Below are 15,174 nucleotides of genomic sequence, written 5' to 3'. Positions count from 1 at the left end.
CAAAGATAATTTTTATGAATTTGATTCATTTATATGAATTTGTCTCATATTGCAGTTGATAGGAAATTGAAAGATAATAAAGATACTAAATTTTATGATATGTTCAAATGCTGAAACTTTTAGGATCGTTTTAAGAAAACTCAAAATATCCAAATGAAAATCCGGATCAAAACTCTATTTGCAATTTCTCTCGATGAAATAATATGTCTACCTATTCAGGAAAACGTGTTTGCTGCTGAACATAGAACAGTTTCATAGCAAATTGAAAGTCTGCTTTGATTCTTTAACCTGGGTTGAAGTCCAGTTATTTCTTTGATACTGAAATATTGTCTCCCGCATTGAAAAAATGTGTTGCATTTCCTCTAAATTCACTATACGTTGATAAAACGGCCGAAAGTTACCTTTCACAATTCATTCTTAAATTTCAGAGTATTGCGTAGAAGACTGAAAGAAAGAAACTATCCAATTAACGTCCAGACAACTGTGGTTCTAATTCGAAAAACAAGTTCTGATAAAATTATTCTTGAGAAGTTTGTCCCCACTCGGTTTACTGATAACAGTCGAGTTTACATACTTATGCTAGAGGACACCTGTTAGAATTCATATCCAGTGATATCTTGCCGATAATTTCTTTTTTCCGAATCTCCGCTCAACAAATCTTTGAGGAGCATATAAAGTTTGATTTGGTCGAGCTTGCTGTTAGTTGGTAAAACCGTGTTGATGCTACTGCATCAAAGGTTTCAAGGATAAGTTGTTTTCAATCATCTGTAAATACTTTTTTCACTGAAAATTTTAATTGATATTGTTGTTGTTTTTAATATTTAAGACAAGTAGTCTGTATTCTGTATATTTCATTGAAGTAGAACATGGATATACAAAACGTGGTATGTATTTTTATGAACATTTATAAGAGGTTTTATTATGTTTTTACTACTTAATTTTCCCCGTTATCATAAAAACTTTGTTATATAATTTTAGAATATGTGTATATAAATGTAAATGATCAGCCAATTTAAAGTATCTGCAATTCCATCATACTATGAATCAATTTATTAAAAATTTGCATTTATATGTAATGCCCTATTTCTGAAAAATAAACTATAGATAAATCACTAATAATAAAACGCTTATTATTTCATCATACATAAAATTTTGTCTCATTTTTTTTACTATGTACCATTACTATCTTTTCATGTTGAATAATTTCCCATCATTACATCAATTGCTTGATTTTTTATTTTTTTTAACTGATTGGATAAATTTTCCTAATATTCAAATATAATTCGTACTTTTATAACGATATCTTATTTAAAATATTTATCCGAGCAATAATTTCGCACTTAATTTGCCTTTAACTAAAGTTATGATTTTTGGAATTATTCCATGCATTGCTGAGGAATTGGCGAACATTTTAAATGAAATGTCTCCCTTAAAACAGTTTTTAAAATTAGTCCAAACTTCCAAATATATTTTCAGAGACTTAAAAAAAAAATTGAAGTAACATAATAACAAGTATCAGAATTAGTTATATATTTTTTAAAATAAGAAAAAGGGCACAATAAATTGCTTCTGTTGGTTTTAATTAGTCGGAGAAACTTTTTATTTTGTGTGAAATCGTTTGGTTTCATGGTGTGACTAGAAATATGGAATATAGATTGTGACTATACATTTGCAATTCTAATCTGCCGCCAATAATGTGGTTTTTCAGTTTGAATAGAACGATATTCTTATTAAGGAAAAAAAAATGATTTTCTATTAGCAAAGGCCCGGACATAATGAGAAAAACTACATACATGTATTTTCTGTAGGAGATTAGATAATGTAGTTCGAAGTAAACAGCTTCTAGCACAAGATATTTCACAAATAACAGTATAGTTTGGCTGTTCTTTCAGAATTGCAATGTGAAGAAATCAACTACAGAAATTTAGAGGGAAGCTATAAAAAAAAACAATATCATTTTAAAAATGTTATACGTAACTGTGGTAATTTTTTCCCTTTTCAATTTTACCTCAAAGTTACATTTATGAATCCTATGAGGCTTATTAACTTTTATTCCGGTATATAAAATGTTGTTTTTCAAGGATTTATTCTAGAAAAAAATTTGATATTGAGAAAGAAACCTGTCTCTCGTAAAACTAACATTTATCAGGTTATTAAATAATTGATAATTATTTGCTAGAGAATTGTTTATTTGGCTTTTCATTGATGATCATTAGAGTTTTCATTGGAAGAATTTCATCGAGGCTTTCTGTTTATTATAGGTATAGGTATTTATTTAGGTACATCGAGGTTTTCTGTTTATTATAGGTTATATTTATAATAGGTGTTTCGTTCATTAATAGTAATTTGAGTTTTCTTTTAGATGAGATCAAAACAAGATATCTGAAATTATTTTGAAATGGCAGTAAAACAATTTACAACCACCTATTTTTTATCATCAAGAGGTTTTCATGATTTTGTTGACGTTCTTTGGTCTGTAGAATGTATATTCCGGAATATCATGATCTTTGGCCAGCTGATAATAACATCTTGCTTGACATAGATTTTTACTCTAATTTAAATATTTTAGATAATTCAAATATAATTATATATTCTATTTTTTTTCTTCTGAATTACTGATCGGTGCGATGTTATTCTAACATAATTAAGTATTGGGCATTCTCGAATAACTTATAAATATATACTTTTTAAGCAGCCACCACCAACTTGTAGCCGCTTTGCTGATAGTTTAAACTATCCGACATATTTTGATTGAATGTCAGTCACTGAACTCATTGCGTTTTAAGTATTTAGATTCAGTTATCTTTTGACTTCAGTTTTTAATTAGACATAAAACACATTTTAACATTTCCCTTTATTTAAAGGAAGCAGACTTTTTTTGCAAAAATTTTGAAATGTGATTATTTCTTATTGTTGCTTTCAATTTATAGTGGTCTTTTTAATACCTGGTTATAAACATTTTATGCATAGGTTTAAGACGTAGCGTTGAAGTTTTCATCTAGTTGCGGAGCAGTTCATCCAGAATATGGATCTTGCGCTAGGATAATACTCACTCACTCACTCTATATTTGCCCCCATCGTTTACGAAGCATAAAAAAGAAAATACTTCAATTGACAAAAAATTGACTTCGAAATTTAAAAAGGTTTCAATGTTTTAGATATCTCTGAGTTCGAAAGAAAAAAAATATCTAATTTTTATGTGAACATGATAACTTAAAAATCGAACAAACTAGATCAATAATAGTGGTTTTTGCACATTAATTATAAATCTTTAGTAAATTTTGAATTAAATCCATCGACAGAAGGACTGCCTTTTCATTCGAAAAATTCTGTTCTACAGTCACGTGCATTTTGGTTCATTAGACTTACGTTAAAGCTCTTGTATATTCAAAGGGTTCGAATCGCTTCTATTCATTGCTGATTCTTTTGGGTACTCACATAACCTGCCCTTAATTAGGTATCATATGGTCTCCTGCACATCATTAAATATATCCTTTAACGATCAATAGTAACTGTCGGTACCTTCTTTCCATGATGGAACAATGGGCATTTTTGTTTGACTTGTATAATCTTCTAAAAGGTATATAATTCGGCAGTAAAGCGTGACTTGTTCTTATATTAGGATGCTTTAAATTTTCCAGTTGAATGAATTGTTGATGAGAGAGACCTGAATCGGTGTTTCTTTGTCTTCTTAGAAAAGTTTCAATGCTAATTGTGATCGTCTTTGGGGAGATGTTTTATATATTTTTGTAATTACGGATAATTTCAAAACAATATTCAGGTCAACAAATTATAAGAAACGTCCATTATTTCCGAATAAAAATATGCAATTAAAAATTGTCGTACCGACGGCGAAATGATTTAAAATGGTTTATCTAGTAGAATTGTTTATTCCTTTTTCTGAAGAATTTATATACAAAATTCATTATACCAATATATTATTAACATAACATTTTGAAGGAAAAATAATTTATTTATTTTTAAATAAACCGTCTTGAGTGATCATTATAAGAGTGATTTCTAAACCTGTAAAAAAAAAATCAGAACATTTAAGCATCTGGATTTATCTTGCTATTATTACATCGTAATTAAAAGCTCATGTTCAGTTTCATGTTTGTTGAATGAGAACCGGTTGGTGAATTGATTTAAACTTCAATATCCTCATTATCATACTCTATTAAACACGTGCCAACCAAGTAGGTCGGCAGCCACGATCAGATAGTCAATTAGACATCTAACCAACTGTCAAAGTTATTCAAAAGTATCTTATGGAAAAAAAAGAAAGATTTATAAAGTTTCAGAGACCTCATTCGAATTTATTATTATTATTATTGTTGTTGTTTTCTCAGAAGCATGATTTAGCTCAATATTTGTGGCTTTAAAAAACATATTAAACTGTTGAATAATTATACAATACAAATAAGACAAACAGAATTCAAGATGATATAAAAGCAAATATATACTTTTAATTAAATGAAAATATATTTATAAATTTGAAAAAAAACACTTGCATTGTGTGATTTATGCAAAAAAAGTCTTCTTTGTTAAGAGATTGTGAAGGTTTTTATAATTTGATACTCTTTACATGACATCTTGCCGAGTTTAGCTTTGATAAATGTTTATATATTAGTTTGAAAGAATTTATTATATAATCTAGAATAGAATTAAAAAAATTATTTCATAGAAAAGTATATTTTAGTAAATGTTTTAAGAAAACTATTCTTATTTCGTTTGCGAAAACTAATTTTGATTCTTATTATCGTTTGGAAGAGATATAATTTCAATTTAAATTACAGCAAATCGTATATCTTTTACTTATCCGCCAAGTTAAACATAAGTCTGTGATTGTGTTGGTATAGTTTTGTACGAAAAACGTAAAACACTGAATTATAAATAAACAATTGAGATTTTAACTTAAAAATATAAAGATCTTTTTTTGTGTTTTTTAATAACGTCTCATAGTAAATTATCATATTGTTATAAAAATACAAACAAAACAATGGCATGCTTGGTTGAGTACATACGATTGAACAAAAAGTGGAAATAAATGTTAAAGGAGATTCACGTATGAAGACAAATTATTTTTAAACAATGACGATGTAAAAATGTTATGTGTTAATATATCTTGAAAATATCGTCTCAGGAAAGGAAGAAAGCTGAAAATATTTTTTAAACTTAAAATTTGATAACATTTTCAGTTTTACTTGTATTTAAATAATTTTAAGTTTAATAAAATTTAAGAAAAGATTTGCGCCTCTGAACATTTTTGAAATAAAAATTCTTTATTTATCTTTTTAATTTAACAATTAAACAATTTCTTTTTTTATCATTTTCGATAACTCTTATATACATTAAGTATATGTTATAAATATGAAGCCTAATTAGATTTGAATAAGCCAGATTTAATTAGATTAACATTCATTTTTGAAACTACATGAAGGCTATTTTGGGATGAATCTCATAGTGAAGGCGTCACTCAATTCTCCCTGTTTGCATTCTACACCAAAGGAGTACCGAAAAGTTCGGACTTGACACGCATGCGATAGGTTCAAATATACGACAGTCTATTAGCAGAATCTATTTCGAATCTTCATCTATTTGTTCTGAATCCGAGGCTCGGTCACTAGACCAGCAGGGCGTAACATTATAACCGTGAAATTAATCCAATTTCAATGGTCAGATGAAAATTATATAATAATCAACAAAAAGAAGGAAAGAATAATCATGTTTTGAAATGAGAGAATGTTTTATAACTGGATTTATTCTTTTTTTTTTTTAAATTTACGCTTTTAAAAAAATTTTTACATATATTTTTTATGGATTGACATATTATCTGTAAATTGCGACTTGACAAAATCACTTAAAATGTTCTATTGTGCAAATCACTGGACCCTGAAGTACCACAGTTAGGAAACAGTTTTTTTTTTTTTTTTTTTTTTTTTTTTTTTTGCGTAGCGTGGTGCTCGTTAAGAAAGGGTTCTCATAAATTAATTAAATTTTTTAATTAAAATTTGATTAACATTAAGGTTTATTTTTCCGTACTAATTTCAGACATTATTATTGTCACCCTTCCAAAAAAAAAAAATATTTTTACGCCATTTTAAATTTTTTAAAAATATTCTTTTCATTAATATCAATTTTATTACCATAAAATAATTTCTTTACTTTAAATAATTTTTTAAAAAATATTTTAAAAATATATTACAACAATACTTTTTATTGTTTTAGTCATTGAAATGTTACATACACGCGTTTCGATGATATTAAGTATATTTTTTTGTGCGCAGATTATCGTTGCAAGAATTGCAATGGAGCAAATTTTAAAAATATTATGATAAACGAATCAAGTTTTAACATTATCATGTTACAGTGTTTCGGACTTAATGTCCGAATCTATTTTACTTTTCTTTTCCTTTTATGTACAAAATACACAAAGAGAGTGTATTGTTGTCTGAAAAATTCGATCTCGAGATTTTCACGCATCTCCTGTTTTTAAGCTTTCTAAATTCGAAAAATCCATTTCTGGAATCATGTTTATTTATCTACAAACTGAAACAAAACAAATTACACGAATGTAAATTGATTTGTGAGGTTTAAACTATAGTTGCAGATTTGCTTTTAATTTCGAACTTAATACAAAATTTATAAATTTATACGAAAATGTCGATTGGAGAATATTACCACTACTTAAATAAATAAAGAGTATAAAATGTAAAAAAGAATAAAATTTGTTGATAAAATATTGTATTATCAGCAGTAAGAGATTCTCTTCGAATAATGATAGAAGGTTCAATGGCATCCAGTGGAAATGGATAGATTACAGTTATACGATGCCAATAAATAATTTCATGGAATAATGTACAAATGTTATATGAAATAAAAAAATATTAGATAATGATGTTTTTTGAGAGATATTAGAGTACCAAAAATTTATATAATAGTTTATACTTAGTATATTAAGTGGTATCCAGTTTTACTATTTATTTTTATATTAAAATATACATTAGCACTTTTGAATCATATTAATACATGTTTTGTGTGCAAAAGCATCTTAAAAGCACCAATATTTAGCATGAAAACGACATTCTTTTTTCATTTAAGATTCAGATGAAATTTTTTAGTTTCCTTGAGTGTACAAAACTCATTACTGAGATTAACTTTTATAAAATATTTATTGTGAAATATATATATATATATATATATATATATATATATATATATAATTTGGACAAAAATTCATCCGAAAATGATGCTTATAAAATGTCGATGTTTAAACGCAAAAATTGTGAACTATAAACTTTATTATTTTCCGAACAATTAATTTGTATTTAATAGTTGCAGTGTTGCAGTAAAATATTTTATTGTATTCCAATGTCATTTTACCTGCAACCCACTATATTTTTTTCTTTTGCTTATAAAATATAATTAATATTAATTAACATAATATTAGCTTATTACACTGAATAAAATCTTTTCTTTACTAAATTTTTATCAAAAAGTAATTATCTCAATTTTTTTTATCGTGTAATCAATGTAAAAAATTATCGTTTTACATTTATAGGATTAAAAATGTATCCTTCGCAAAGCAGTTTATTTATAATATTGTTTGTGTTTGATTTAGTGGAAATATTTTTTTTTTTACCGTTTAAAAAACTTGTGAAAATCGATTAATGTAGCAGCGAATTAAACATTTGTTGACTGACGTAACATTAAGAAATAAAATTTTTTTAAAAAAGAAATAAATAATTAAATTAGGTATTAAACTATATTGTGATACTTTTTATATGCTAAAAGCGTAGTTTATTATGTTTTAACAAAGGTAGCAGTTTTAATTTCTGAATGTCTTTAATATGATTTCAGACTTTAGTTTATATTTATTGACAAAAAAAATTAATAACAAAAATGCAAAATCTGCACTAAAAAACATTTCGTGCGATACAAAATCTGGTTACTCACTGATTCCTCTAATTTCGTGACAATTTCTTCATTTAAGATCTATTTGTCATAGAAAGATACTATACGCATATTACTTTATCAGTTTCTATCTCTTTATCAGTAGTACTATTTTCATATCACAAAAAGCATGTAAATCACAACTGATGCTACAGAAAATGCAAGCCGCAGAACTATTTATAGATGTACTGTAATAAATCTCTTTTTCTTCAGTGAATTGTGAGTGTTTTTTTTTTAATGCTATTCCGTATTTTCTCAATAAGAATTATGCTTAAAAAATCGTTTGCTTCAAATTTTTTTGTCCTTTTATAAGCTAATCTCTCTCTCTCTTTTACTGTATTTTTAAGCATTGGTCAATAACCATCTCTTAGATTAACATCTCTTTAGAAAACTACAGAAGAATTTGTTTTAAGGAAGGGAAGAATATTTTTGCTTCAAACAATATATGGCAAATTTGTTATTTATCTTAATATTAAATGAATTTATTCCAGAAATAATAAAAACAGATGTCAATATAGAATTTTATATTAGTTTGGTATATAATTTTATATTAGTTTATTATCGTATTTGTAGATATGTATATCAAATTTGAAACTAAATCTGTTAAAGAATCGATTACATATCGGAAATGATGTGATAGCTTGACACTCAGCGAGCCAGATAAATGAAATTCAGTATATGTTCTTGACACCAAAATTCTATAGCTGTATCAATTTTTGCATCCAATCTTTGAAAGAAAAAAGTTTAAAATGCATATAGAATTTTAAAAAAAAATTGGAGGATGACGCTACTATTGAATATTTTCTTAAGCTTGAAAGAAGGAAAAAGAAAATGAAATAATTACAATTTAATGAATATACCTTATTGAACATCTTAAGAACTTTTGACGTTCAAAACCATTGAGATGTAATATTTAGAAAAATAATTCTTATATGAATAAAACGTAATCTTTCTTCTTAGCTTTTGTACAGAATATATTATCTCAGCAATAGCTAATAAATTCAGTGAAAGACTGAAATGCATTGTTTTATTTAGATTACGAAGAAAATTTTGAAGTCTTATTGCAAATATGTTGCAATAGTAATCATATATAAAGTAAATTAGTTCTTTTAATAGGTAGTAAATATAGTTTCTAAGGCGCAATCTTATTATCATATCACGATTGTATTCTTATTTTAATTTGAAATTTCAAAGCCTCATTTCCACAACTTTTATTCTCAGGATATATTTATATATATTATAGATAACTAACTATACAGGAAACATAATTATGTGAGTTTATTTCATTTTAAATTTATCGAAAATATTATTTGAAAAATTGTGAACAAATAATTTTTTCAAATCGAAAGTATTTGAAATTCGAAGAAAGTGAAAGGTATTTTTTTCCAAACTGAAATGTAGATTTTAGCAGTTTCAAGAAATGTTTTTCGTAGTTTATCTATACTTATAATAAAGCTCAATGTGTGTGTGTGTGTGTGTGTGTGTGTGTGTGTGTGTGTGTGTGTGTGTGTGTGTGTTGGCGCTCTACAGGCCAGACCGTTTGACATACAGCTACCAAATTTGGTACATGTATACCTTGGAGGTTGGGAATGTGCACCTGGGGTTTCTTTTTTCGAATTTTTAATTACAATTTTAATTATTAATTAAAAACTAACTTTCCCGCCAAAAAAATCTTCCATTTTCCCCACCGCCAACTTTTCCGCCAAAAAAATCTTCCATTATCGCCAGCGCCAAACGAGAAAGGCTTCAGTTTTTTTTTCTCCCAACAGTAATGAGGCTAGGGTTAAAATTTTTCGGCGGATTATTTCAATCGGTTCTGTTTATTTTCTTAATGTTTGATGCATTTAAAATTAAACATTGTTAATGAATCAATCTTTCAGATTCATTCTGAAGTACTTTCGAATTAAAATAAAACAGAATAAAGGAAATTAAAAATTTCTAATCCGCATAGCGTTACCCCAACTGGCGTAGAAAAAATCACGTATTTGCGTTACGTAACCGGCGAAGAAAATTCACGCATGCGCATTCTGTTCTGATTGTTGCCATGACAACGTTATCAATGGATGATTTAAAATATTTTTGGGTTAGTTGCATGCTTTTGTAAGTAAATTGTATTTATGTTAGTTATATATTTTTTGTATATGCTTATAGTTTTAAGTACATCGTTTTTTAAGTAGTTTTTTTAAAACCAGTTTTCAACCGTTTATTTTAAACGATTCGTTTTATTTTCTTAGTGTTTGATGCATTTAAATTTAAACATTGTTAATGAATCGATCTGCTCATAATGAATCTAAGAAAATTTTGTTGACCAACTCTTGAGATATTACATAAATTAAAAAAGATATTCTTTAGTGCCCATAAAGTTTAAACGCTGAGTGACTGTATTTTCAGTAATCAGATTATAAAAAAATGCTTTGTTTCAGTAAAAAATATTATTATATTAATTGAAGATAAATTCTTTCCACTTTAATTTAAAGCATAAATTCTACCTTTTTCAACCGTTTATTTTAAACGATTCGTTTTATTTTCTTAGTGTTTGATGCATTTAAATTTAAACATTGTTAATTAATCGATCTGATCATAATGAATCTAAGAAAATTTTGTTGACCAACTTTTGAGATATTACATAAATTTAAAAAGATATTCTTTAGTGCCCATAAAGTTTAAACGCTGAGTGACTCTATTTTCAGTAATCAGATTATAAAAAAATGCTTTGTTTCAGTAAAAAATATTATTATATTAATTGAAGATAAATTCTTTCCACTTTAATTTAAAGCATAAATTCTACGGGTGCTAACAGAAAATGAGAGAGATACATATTACGTTATGACTGAAGGCCTTTATAATATTATGAATGAATTATATGATAATCAAAATTTGAAGTTTTAAAATATTTTGATAAAGAAGCTATTAAAGTAGAAATTGCATAAAATATTTAATTTTTAAAATTTTAACGAACATTAAGATTGGCGAACCGGCTGGTCGCCAAAGGCGGCTAGTACTTATAATAAAGCTCAATGTGTGTGTGTGTGTGTGTGTTGGCGCTCTACAGGCCAGACCGTTCGACCAACAGCTACGAAATTTGGCACGTGTATACCTTGGAGGCCGGGAATGTGCACCTCGGGGTTATTTTTTTCGAATTTTTAATTAAAATTTTATTTATTTAAAAAATAAGCGAAATTTTAGCGTGTTTCTGCTATAACTTCCTAAAATATTACTGCACAAAAAATTTTTTTACATCAAGTTAAAGATCTAAAATTTATCTTTTAAATGATACCAATGTTTTAACCTTAAAATTAAATTTCTATTTTTAATGAATTTTTAAATAAATATTTTAACTATATTTTTCAACAATTTTTTTCGTACAAAATAAAAATAAAATTTAAGCTGCACGAGCACGTTTCGCATTCATGGGGAAAAAATTAGCCTTTTTCAAAGTGTTGCCATCACGTCGATTAAAGCTCCATTTAAAAATAAATTAAATCTTTTTGGAAATGAAATCTGCAAAAATATGATTTTCGTCACGTGTCTGTAGGAAATGAAACAAATATGAAACATTATTTTTTTCTAAAAAATAAATTCAAGAAAAATTATTTTATGATCTTTTACACTCTCTATATTATTAATCCAATAAATCAGTTTTATTTTAAGGCAAGTTTTGTTTAATATGAACAGGATATCTATTCAAAGCAGGGCCAGACTGCTCATTTGTAAACCTTTAGTAAGACACAGATCTGCTAAAATGGTCTAAATGGAAAATGATTATATTTTATGTAACTTGATCCAATAAATACTCTAATATATAACGAATTTTTGATTTTACATAAAGCTTCTGCTGTGGAAATCACGTTTAACAAAATGTTTTTGAAACACTAATATTTTAAATAAAGAATTAATTTCCAATCAACAAATTCAATCACTTAAACTGACTGATTTATAAAAATTTAAATATCACTATTCAAAAAAAAAAAAAAAAAAAAAAAAAAAAAAAGATAATTTTAGATTTTCCATCGATTGTTTTAAAGAAAATACGCCAATCAGCGCGCAGGTTTCTCAAGATTAATTGGCCTAAGATTATGAAAATGTTAAGTTTTTCTATATTTTTAACATTCAAAACTTCATAAATCAGTCTTAGTTAATCGTGGAAAATAGAAACATTCATTCATTTATTTAAAATTTGGTGTGTCCAGAATATTTCTCAGAATATGATACCTTACTGCATAAAATTTAGATTTCATAATTTTTGAAATATATTTATAGGCCGGAACAAAATATTATTATTGATTTCATTTCAATCCTTTTGAAAACAAAACTAAAAACTGAATTTTATGCTGAATCAGAAATTTTTGTTGAATTATTCTTTGAGATATCACGCAAATTATGAAAAATATTTTGTAGTTCACATAAGACTTCAATACCGAACGATTCTGTTTGCAGTACTCATTTTCAATAATAATAATAATAAATAAATAACAACAAAAATGATAAATAAAATAAAACGCTTGATTTCATTAAAAAAATCTTTACATTAATTGCAATTTCAGCATTTCCACTTTAAATTAAAGTTGAAGTTTTACCGGAAATGACAACAAATTAGCAAAATATATATACAGTAAATTGAACGAAACGACCTAAACAACAGTATAAGTTTGGTATGACTATCAAAATTTGAAGATTAAAAATGTTTTGTTTGAGAAGCTATTAAGAGACAAGTTACTTAAAATATTTAATCGAAAATTGTAGCGAGCGGTAATACTGGTGAACCGGCTGGTCGCCAAAGGCGGCTAGTTCTTATATAAAGCTCAATGTGTGTGTGTGTGTGTGTGTTGGCGCTCTATAGGCCAGACCGTTTGACCTATAGCTACCAAATTTGGTACATGTATACCTTAAAGGTCGGGAATGTGCACCTGGGGTCCCTTTTTTGAATTTTTAATTAGAATTTTAATTATTAATTAAAAACTAACTTTCCCGCCAAAAAATTTTCTATTTTCTCCACCGCCAAATGAGTAACTTCAGTTTTTTTTTTCCCCAACAGTAATGAGGTTAGAATTAACATTTTTCGGCCGATTATTTCAAACGATTCTGTTTATTTTCTTAATGTTTTATGCATTTAAAATTAAACATTGTTAATTAATCGATCTTTCAAATTCATTCTGAAGTACTTTTGAATTAAAATAACATAGAATAAAGGAAATTAAGACAGAATAAAGGAAATTAACACAGAATAAAGGAAATTAAAAATTTCTAATCTGCATTAAGTTACCGCCAACTTAAGTTACCCCAACCAAAATTCACGCCTTTGCGTTACCGTAACTGGGGTTGAAAATTCACGCATTTGCGTTATCGTAACTGGGGTTGAAAATTTACGCATTCGCATTGTGTTCTGATTGTTGACAATATTATCAACGGATGATTCTTGATTTAAAATATTTTTAGGTTAGTTGCATGCTTTTGTAATTAAATTGTATTTATGTTAGTTATATAGGTCAAATCCTAGTCTATAATAAAAATAAATCAGGGTTAACTTAAAGTGTAAATTTGATAATTTTACCAATTTTATTTCCAATTTTTTTCTCTGATTTAATAAACTTTTGAATTATATTTAAATACATTTTGCTACAATTATTTTCAATGTTTTGGCTACTAGATTTATACTCACATTTGTTGCGATGATATTAAAAACATTTTCTTTTGTGTGTGTGCAAGTTTAACGCTACTATATAAAGAAGAATAAATTTTAGAATTGAAAGTAGAAGAATCAACCTAAAACACGATCGTGCTATTATGTTTCGAAACAGAGGCTGAAGTCTTTTTTCGGCTCATTTTGCTTATATTTATCAAAACGAAAACGTTCTTATAGTTGAATGTGGCTTGATTGTAAATAAAGAAAATATTTTTTTTTAACAAAGCTGCTTTTTTCTTTCTTTTACAGGAAGAAAACCAAGAGAAGGAGAAGTATCCAAAAGCAGTATTCTTCATTCTTGGAAATGAATTCTGTGAACGATTTTGTTACTATGGCATGCGGAGTAAGTTCAGATTTTTTTTTAATTTGATGTCTAAAATTTTAAGATTTTTTTTCTAAATTTTCCTATGATTCGTATGCCTCATCGAAGCACATGCAACATTTTATTTGTATTTCGTATATACAATGAAGAAAGTATTCTACGAAAAATTCGAGATTTTAATAGATCTTCATTTTTTGGATCTATTTGAGTCCTTAAACTTATTTTTGGATTTGTGTTTGTGAATACTATGAGTAAATAATGTACAAATTAGATAGATGAAAATTAGCATGGTGCTCTTAGTATAAATTTGTGGATTTGTATTAATTTTTTTTTTATCAGGAATTTTGGCTACAAATCGTAGACCAAGAGAAATCGGACTCGCCACTAAATTTGCACAGAATCCATCGACGTTAATTTTAAGCGACTGATTCCGCTTATTAATTTTACCACTTTATGAACATAGCTAACCATTCAGAACTCTCTATGTTTATTATGCAAATATCATTTAAAACGGTTCTTGTATTGCGATTAGATGTAGTTCAGCGTGATTTTTTAACATGACTAAATTAGTATATAAAATGATTGACGAGCAGCTAGTCTCCGAAGGCGTCTAGTTATCACATTAAAATTATAATTAAGAATTTAACATGAGAATTTTCGATATGATACTCACATAAAATATTTTTACTTTCAGCTGTCCTCACAATTTACCTTACCGAAGAGCTTCTTTATAGCGGCAGCAAAGCCACCATAATCTTCCATTCCTTCATTATGCTTTCGTATTTCACTCCTCTTTTCGGTGCACTCTTAGCTGACTCACTGCTTGGAAAATTCAAGTAAGTCCCTCTTGTTTCCAATACCAGTATCTGTTTGAAATGTGCCGAAATTGATCACTTTCATTCACGTACGTTTTTATTAAATAAAAAGTTTTTTTTTTTAACTTTTCAAATAATTTATTTATTGATATATATATAACTAAGGATGTAAGAAACAAAAATGGCAGTGTAATCGTAGAGAATCCATCTTGCCTCTCCATTTCGAGCAAATGAACAAGAATGACAAAATCATCGTGAATATTAATATGAATGTTGAAAACCATACAAAATAGATTTCATTAAGTGTCTCATGCATAATGCACAGAAAGGTATGAACCGTCATTGGCGATAGGACCATCAGAACACCACTACATTACCGTCAAACAGAAATGAGAATTTGC

General features: G+C 27.2%; 1 protein-coding gene across 5 annotated transcripts in view; it reads left to right on the top strand.

Annotated features, from left to right (window-relative positions):
- LOC129954847 (solute carrier family 15 member 2-like) overlaps positions 1-15,174 on the top strand; it is a 93,789-nt gene that overhangs the window by 62,781 nt on the left and 15,834 nt on the right. For 4 of the 5 annotated variants that reach the window (XM_056068176.1, XM_056068177.1, XM_056068179.1 and 1 more), the window contains 2 exons: positions 13,886-13,979; positions 14,653-14,794. In XM_056068176.1, coding sequence (XP_055924151.1) covers positions 13,886-13,979; positions 14,653-14,794 — 236 coding nt within the window. Of the gene's footprint in view, positions 1-562; positions 885-13,885; positions 13,980-14,652; positions 14,795-15,174 lie in introns of those variants that run through there. The other variant, XM_056068180.1, reaches the window with a different exon arrangement.

The sequence above is a fragment of the Argiope bruennichi genome, chromosome 2, assembly GCF_947563725.1.
Source record: "Argiope bruennichi chromosome 2, qqArgBrue1.1, whole genome shotgun sequence".
In the NCBI taxonomy this organism is placed as follows: Eukaryota; Metazoa; Arthropoda; class Arachnida; order Araneae; family Araneidae; genus Argiope; species Argiope bruennichi.
The sequence above is the reverse complement of the archived record's forward strand: the minus strand, read 5'-3'. Positions and strand labels throughout refer to the sequence as shown.